Source organism: Sorghum bicolor, chromosome 7 (genome assembly GCF_000003195.3).
Source record: "Sorghum bicolor cultivar BTx623 chromosome 7, Sorghum_bicolor_NCBIv3, whole genome shotgun sequence".
NCBI classification, from domain to species: Eukaryota; Viridiplantae; Streptophyta; class Magnoliopsida; order Poales; family Poaceae; genus Sorghum; species Sorghum bicolor.
The window spans coordinates 64,566,072-64,574,260 of record NC_012876.2 but is presented as its reverse complement, the minus strand read 5'-3'; the positions used below and the strand labels follow the sequence as shown (position 1 = coordinate 64,574,260).

Below are 8,189 nucleotides of genomic sequence, written 5' to 3'. Positions count from 1 at the left end.
GAAACTTGTACCAGTAAAAAGTGAAGGACCACCGTCCACTAATAAAAGATAAAGGCTCTCTTTGGTTTCCCTTACTAAATTTTAGCTAAGTAAATTTTAGTCACTTTAGTAGCTAAACTTCTAAACGAGCCAAAGATTGTGGAATGCGCCCGAGCTCGTCCACAAAAACTCTCACGCCGAGCTAATATGTATTGCTGGGCTCAAGGCCCATACAAGGCGTAACTGGCCTTTCCTTCCCCAAAAGGCCCATCCAGCCCAGTTGCAGGCTTTTGGTTGGGGGAAACCGTGGGCTCTCGCCCACCGCTCGCGAGTCCGCTGGACGGAGCGGTGCGTTGCGCCTCCACGCCGACGCCGCCGCCGCGCACTCCTCTTCCCCGCTCTTGTCCCCTCCTCACTTCGCCGCCCACCACGCCCATGGCCGCCGCAGCCGCCTCCGCGCACTAGGCTCGAGCCCCGGGATCGAGCGAGGCCAGATGCTCTCCCTGGGCGCCCTCCACAAGCTCTGCGCAGCCTTCGACGCCGTCGCGCTCACCGTCATCGCGGCGGGACTCTCGCGCCCGCCCTCGGGCCGCCACCCTTTCTCCTCCGCGCACGCGCACTCCCCGCACCCCGTCGACTTCCCCACCATCGCTGCCTGCCGCGCTGCGGTCTCCGCCTCCAAGGGTGACCGCCGCCGCCGCCGCCGACCCGGCGGCGGCCAGCCCTCCCCCTCTTCCTCCCCCGCAGCCGCCGCAGCCGAGGAGAAGGCGGAGGAGGAGCAGCAGCAGCAGCAACCGGTGCTGGTCAAGATCAAGCACGAGCGGGACCCGGAGCGGCTGTACCAGCTGTTCAGGACCAATGCGCACAACCGCCTCCTGGTGGAGAACCGCTTCGCGTTCGAGGACGCGGTGGCGCGCCTGGCTGGTGCTCGGCGGAATGACCTCGTCGAGGAGATCCTCGAGCAGCACAAGGCGCTGCCCCAGGGGAGGCGGGAGGGGTTCGTGGTCAGGATCATCGGCCTGTACGGGAAGGCTGGAATGCCGAGCCACGCGCTGCGGACGTTCCAGGAGATGGGGATGTACGGGTGCCCACGCACCGCCAAGTCGCTCAATGCCACCATGAAGGTGCTGCTGCGGGCACAGATGTTTGATGAGGCTCTGTGGCTGTTTGAGGAGGGGCCGGAGAAGTACGGGGTTGAGCTGGACGACATCTCGTGTAACACGGTGGTGAAGATTTACTGCGATATGGGGGACTTGCGTGCGGCATACCGGGTTATGCAGGGGATGGAGGGGGCTGGTGTGCAACCGGATGTCGTCACGTACACGACGCTCATGGCTGCGTTCTATAAGTGTGGCCAGCGCGAGGTTGGGGATGGTTTGTGGAACCTCATGAGGCTGAGGGGTTGTGAGCCGACACTTGCTACCTACAATGTGAGGATCCAGTTCCTGATTAACAGGGAAAGGGGGTGGCAGGCGAATGAGTTGGTGCGGAAAATGTATGCGGTGGGGATCAAACCAGATGAGATCACATACAATCTAATTATCAAGGGTTTCTTCATGATGGGTGAGCATGAGATGGCCAAGACAGTCTTTGGCGCGATGCATGGGAGGGGATGCAAGCCAAACAGTAAGGTTTACCAGACAATGGTCCATTACCTCTGTGAGAGAAGGGACTTCGATTTGGCATTCAGGTTCTGCAAGGATAGTATGGAGAAAAATTGGTTTCCAAGTGTCAATACTATTAACCAGCTGTTGAAAGGCCTCATGGCTATCTCAAAGGATAGGAATGCGAGAGAGATAATGAAGTTGGTTACTGGGAGAAAACCTCCGTATTCAGATGGTGAAATGAAGGTCTTCAAAGACATATTATCTCATAGGAAGACTGGAAGATAATTGATATCTGGATAGGAAATGTTGCTGTAAATCCACCACTTGTAACTGTAAGGCTGTTGTTGACATTCTTTCATCACTTTGTTTTCATAGTCAAAGTTGAAATGAGGTAGATCAAAGGGTTTCTTATGTTGAACCATCCTGTCGGCCTCCTCAGATAACAAGAAGAAGTTAGTATAAGTTATAGAAATTCCTTTACCTCTAGCAGAAATATCACGGATGACAAGGACTTTAAGAGCTGAAGGTTCTGTTTTATACTTTCCGTTAGCTAATGTTTAGAAATTTTCTAAAAAGGTTGCAATCATAATAATTCAACATAACTACATAAGAATGTGTTGTTGGAGCATTCATCGGGAAAACATATGAGTGTGGCTGGAAGAAGGAATCAGTGGTGCCACAGGTGTTGAGGATAGAGTTTGGTCAGGAGTATTATCATATCAGTTCAGTAATGGTTTGTTCTTATTCAGTTAGAGTCTAGACTTTGTTTTATACTTTTAGTTGGAGAAAAATAAGAGTTTGTTATTTAGCTGCACCTACTTAACATCAGAGGCGTTCCAGTTGTAACCAAGAAGAAACAAATTTGATTCCATCTAAACAGGTTGCTCAGAGCCCCCTTATGAGGGCGAGTATACCATATTTATCTTCGGTGTCAGTGTTGATGAAGTAATGAAGTATTCTGTGCAGTATTTAAACCTATGTTTGGGGAAAATATGATCTTATTATTATTTTTTATTTTTCTATTATGTCATCTCACCAAGATAGAATTGTCTACTTGTTAAGAAGAAGAAATATTTTAACTGTGCCGCAAAGTTTCTCTACCCTAAGATTGATGATTCTTTTGACATTGGTGAAAAGGCGTGGGACAAACCAAAACAAAATCAACTGGATTTGTTTCCATTTTGTAGGAGCCATATGATAGTACAGCTTTTTAAATCTGTGCTGCATGTTTCCTGTTAAAAATATTAATTTCCTTCACAGCAATGTTCAAATTTGTGATTGATCAATAACAGTTTTTGGTTACCATATAGTTACTACTTTTCATCAGTCATCACTGAATGACCAAAAAGTAACTAACATTGCATGCTACTTGGTGTATACACCTCTATGATGCATTAGTTCAGATTATTAGTTAGTCATGTACATTGCTAAAAGTAAAATAGACTAATGTGACTAAGATAATATCTCTTAGACCTGTGAAAACTTTGCACCTAGGGTATGCGATATGAGTGAAATGTTGTGATTCTTAACATGATTGAAATGATGGACATGACCTTTACAATTATACATTACTCTTCTGATTATTTTAGTTGATTATTTTCATTCAGTCATCATTAAATTTAAATCTTTTTTTTTGAAAAAATATCATTAAATTTAAATCTACACTGGACATTTCATCATATTTTTGCTAATATGGGCACAGCTCTTTTACCCCCCTTCCACCTGTTGATAACCATGTAGCTTTTAAGTTCTAATGTCTGCTACATTATTTGTTAAATATTGTTAAAAGGTTTCACATGAGCGATCTCAGAGAGAATCCTGTATTCCGCTGAAAAAATGTGAAATATCAGCGAATAACTGAAAGTTAAAAAAATCAAATAAATCTAGGCTATCTATATGAAACCCTACTTTAAAAACATTTCAATAGTGCTTATCTTAAAATCCTAGTTGTTTTTCACTGTTCTTGAAACAAATTATGAGAAACGATGGGAATTGGGAGGAGACTTTGATTTGGCATTCAGGTTGTGCAAGGATAGCATGGAGAAGAACTGGTTTGCCAGTGTTGAAAGGCCTCGTGGTGATCTCTAAGAATGCAAGAGAGATAATGAAGTTGATTACTGGGAGAAAACCTTCGTATTCAGATGATGAAACTGATGGTCTTCAAAGACACCTTGTCTCATAAGAAGACTGGAATATTATCATTTTTCCCTTTTATCACTTTTCCCTTTTAGTTCTGCAAGCTCAGTGCTGTAGAAGTTTAATCTAGGATTGATGATTCTTTTGATACCAGTAAGAAGGTACATGAGACGGTCATTTGAATTATTTTTTGTGAGCTTTTATGATAGTTAAATTAGTTTTCAAATACTTTTATGTTAGCAGCTGCAGAAGAAGAATTGAGAACTAATATATGTACTGAGGCATGAGGAAACTGGTGTAATTGATACTTGAGCCACTTGAGGTATTTCATAACCTCCCTTCTCAGCAAACTTGGTCATATTTACCTTCACTGCTCAGAAAACTTTGATACTCTACCTTGCTTATCTCCATCTACCACAGAACTTTGACTGCCAGTGGGAAGTACTCCCTCCGTTTCAAATTATAAAACATTTTGATTTTTCTAGATGCATCGTTTTACTTATGTATCTAGACATAGTGTATATCTAAATGTATAGTAAAAGCTATATAATTAAAAAAAGGCAAAATATCTTATAATTTGAAAGGGAGTGCAATAGTACACGATTTGGTTTCTTTATGATGGAGAAGACTTTTTTTTTTGGGTGGTGGTCGGTGGGGGGGGGGGGGGGGGGGGTTCCTCCAGTGTAGTTACTATCAACCAACCGTTAGAAGGCCTCACAGCGATTAGAAAAGAATAGGAATTTGAGGAGGTAATGAAGGTTACCTGGAGAAACCTTCATATTCAGATGATGAAATGGAGGTCGACATTGTTGTTTCATGGGGTTATGGAAGATATGTTTACAGCTTGATTTGGAAGTTCTGAATCCACCATATGTAGTGTAAAACTGTTGTTGTATTCTTTTGTTTTTTTTCTGTCAAGTTGAAAAAAAGAAGATTGAGAGGGTTCTTGAATGTTGTCATGATAATCTTTTTGGACTCAGATGGCAATTGTTCAGCTGCTTAGTAGATGCTACTATAAGTTACAATGCTACATGATACCTTTACGTGTAGCAAAAAATTATCACAGTGACTTTAAGAGCTGAAGAAATACCTGTACCATACGGACTATTTTTTTAAAATCTATTAAACAGGTTTTTTGTGTTCAAAAGAAATAAACATTAGAACGCTTCAAAACATAGCAACTGTTGAATACTGATGAAGTAGGGAACGTACTCTATGCAACCCAGCTTCGTGTGCAACCTATGCAACCATCAATTAAAGCCGCAAGATCTAGATCCAACGTTTGAAGTTTTTTTTACTTAAACCCTCCCATCTGGATACGCACGGGTTAGATTTAAACCCACAGGTGGAGCATTTCGTATGGTATTCCGAACTGTATTCTGCTAACTTCAGCAAACATAATTTTTCTGTACCAAACGCGCATCTTTTCTCTACATATCTATCTTTCATCACATGATGGGTCAAAAAAAATTTAACTTTAGAAGGCGCGCGGATTGGACGTTAGTACTTATATAGGAATAATTCCTTTAAGCTACCGAAATCCAAATCTTTTGTTAGTCGGTGGCTGTGGGGAGGGCCCACATGTCATAGACACAGTTTTCTCCTAACCCCAGGCATCCGAACACCGTGCTCGTGTGGGCCCTAGGTGTCAGCGGCATATCATGTGACTCTCGCCCCCGTTCCTCTTCCTCCCTGCAAATCTGTGCACTTCGCAATCGCTCCGCTGCAGGCGGCGGGGCCAGGCTCAGAAGCGAAGGGGATGGAGGACACAGTAGCGGAGAAGAAGCCCCGGACCGCCGGCGACGGAGATGGAGACGGCTGCAACGGCGAGCCGTCCGGCACCGCAGAGAGCGGCGGCGGCGGCGGCCTTGTCGAGAGGCTCCCCGAGGCGCTCCTGGTGGAGGTGCTGGGCCGTCTCGACCTCGACGACGCCTGCTCCTCCGCCGCGTCCTGCCGCTCGCTCCACGCCGCCGCCAACGCTGCCCTCTCCGCTCTCACCGCCCTCGACCTCTCCGTGAGCTTCACCCTCCCCTCCCCTTCTCACCGCCCGCCAAACGGGTTCCTTTCCCTTCACTCCTCCACTAACCCTTCCTCTGGGGTTTCGCTTCGCTTCGGTCGGTCGTCCGGTCGCCCGCCGCAGGACTTTGCCCCGTCGAATGCCATCCTAGGCAGGATTCTCGCGGGGAACGGCGCGGTCCGCAGCCTCACCGTCAACTGCAGCCTCCTTGACGACTCCGCCGCCTCCGTCATCGCCAGGGGTAGCCTGCGCGAGCTCTCGCTGCTCAAGTGCTCCTTCTCCATGAGCTTCTTTGTGGCTCTCGGTGGTGCATGCTGCAATTTAAGGTGCGGTTCTTCAGCTCTCTCTTGTTCATGCCTTAGCTTATGCACGCGAATATATTTCTTTAGAGTGATTGAGAAGTCCAAGCATGCTTTAACCCGAATTTGGATTCAGGTCGTTGAAGCTGGAGATGGCAGTTGCTCCAGACATTCTATATTCTCGCTATTCTGGATTCGGTACTTGCCTAGCGCCTATCTATACGGGATGTGTTTACTTGGAGGTGAGAGATTAGATTTGTCTGGTACGAATATGATATTCTTCCTCACTTAGAAACATAGCTATTTTGTATATTAAAAAATTTGTTTGCTTTCATTGTCTTTTGATTTCCAAGCATACATAGAATCAAATAAGATTAACCATTGTCTTAGAATAATTTTATGGAGCTTTTAGAAAAAATTCAGTTAATTTGGTTGCTTGCTCTAAGCAGTCTTTTTTTCAACATTCAATACAGACTCTTTGGGTGAAGTTCCCTCTGCTAGATCCACGCACAGCTGATTATGAGACTGGAACTGGATTGCCTCTCATTCCTAGTAACATCAAAGACCTGTTGCTACAACCTGTATCTCATTTGAGGGCAAAGACAGTCTTCGTGAAAACCACGAGTCTGAACAAACACATCACTGACAATTTGGAATCACTCTCTCTAGTTCTTGACACGATAACAGATGAACTTGTTACGTTGATCACCAGTAATGTCCACAAGTTGGTTGAGCTGTGCCTGGAAGATGAACCTGTTACCCAACCAAATTTGCCTGAAGATTTGACAAATGTCGGGCTTCAAGCACTTGGCTTGTGCCACAACTTGAGACATTTGTCTCTGACACGGCGTTGCTGTGACTTCAGACGGGTAAATGACTTTGGGATACTGATGCTTGCTGATGGATGCAAGCAACTGAGAACCATTAGATTTGGTGGGTTTTCTAAAGTAAGTGATGCAGGGTATGCAGCCCTTCTCCACTCTGGAAAAGACCTGAAGAAGTTTGAGGTCAGCAATGGCTCATGCCTGTCAGACTTGGCATGCCTAGATCTTGATAAGGCAGCTCCAAACATTTCAGAAGTGAGGTTGCTTAACTGTGCTCTCCTAACTAGTGATACAGCCATATCTCTAGCACCCTGCACTAACTTGAAGGTTCTCGATCTCTCTGGTTGCAAGAGCATTGCAGACTCTGGCTTGGTTTCCATCTCACAGCTTCCCAATCTAACTCTACTGGATCTTGCTGGAGCTGACATTACTGATGCTGGTTTATCAGCACTCGGTAATGGGAGGTGCCTGATATCTTCTTTGTGCTTGAGAGGGTGCAGAAGGATCGGCAGTAATGGAATAGCTTCACTGTTGTGCGGGACTGGCACCATCAACAAAACATTGGTTTCGCTTGACATTGGGAATGTACCAAGAATATCATGTCGAGCTGTAACAGTGATTGCCAGAAATTGTGAGCAGATAAGCAGCCTGTGCCTGCGGAATTGCCTCCTCATAACCGATTCGTCTCTCGAGGTGCTAGGTTCTATGAGATGTGACTCCAGTAAATGTTCCCTGAGAATGCTTGATCTTGCCTACTGCAGTAAGCTGTCTCGTAACTTCCTGAGACACTTTGAGCCACCACTGTTCCGAGGGCTGCGGTGGCTTGGCGTCGGTAAGAATGTGGTGCAACGCCGTGGCTGCAGCCCGACAGTTGCCGAGGTTCTGGAGCGAAAGCCTGGATTAACCATCTGCTGCAACGCCTGCGACATGGGCTGCAGGAACAAGTGCCATCCAGACATTCGTTTTCTTCAGTAGATGTGCTGCAATGCCTGCAACATCGGCTGCAGGAACAAGTGTCATCTAGCCATTCGTTTTCTTCAGTAGATGTGCAGGATTAACCAAACCATCTGTGGTAGTGCCTGCGAGGCAGCAACATGGGTTGCAGTATAAGTGTCGACAGAACATTCATTTTCTTCAGTATGTGTTGTTATTGCCATTTGAATTGATACTGTAATGCCCAATTTTACTTTTGATTAAACATGTACCATTTGTGCTCTATGGTTCCTTGTGTCAAAGAACTCTTCTATGGCACCTTTTTTTTTTGGCCGATTTCTTCAGGATTCTATGGTGCCTTTTCTTATTTTGATTTGATATTTTTGACGATAAC

General features: G+C 45.6%; 2 protein-coding genes across 2 annotated transcripts; both read left to right on the top strand.

Moving 5' to 3' along the window:
* Positions 283–4,092, top strand: LOC8055213 (pentatricopeptide repeat-containing protein At1g80150, mitochondrial). Its single transcript, XM_002445894.2, has one exon. It carries the CDS (start codon positions 474–476, stop codon positions 1,869–1,871), a length of 1,398 nt encoding a protein of 465 aa, XP_002445939.1. The 5' UTR covers positions 283–473; the 3' UTR covers positions 1,872–4,092.
* LOC8067011 (F-box protein At-B) lies at positions 5,361–8,080 on the top strand. The gene is made up of 4 exons (XM_021465087.1): positions 5,361–5,736; positions 5,863–6,065; positions 6,175–6,280; positions 6,512–8,080. Exons 1-4 carry the CDS (start codon positions 5,482–5,484, stop codon positions 7,835–7,837), a joined length of 1,890 nt encoding a protein of 629 aa, XP_021320762.1. The 5' UTR covers positions 5,361–5,481; the 3' UTR covers positions 7,838–8,080.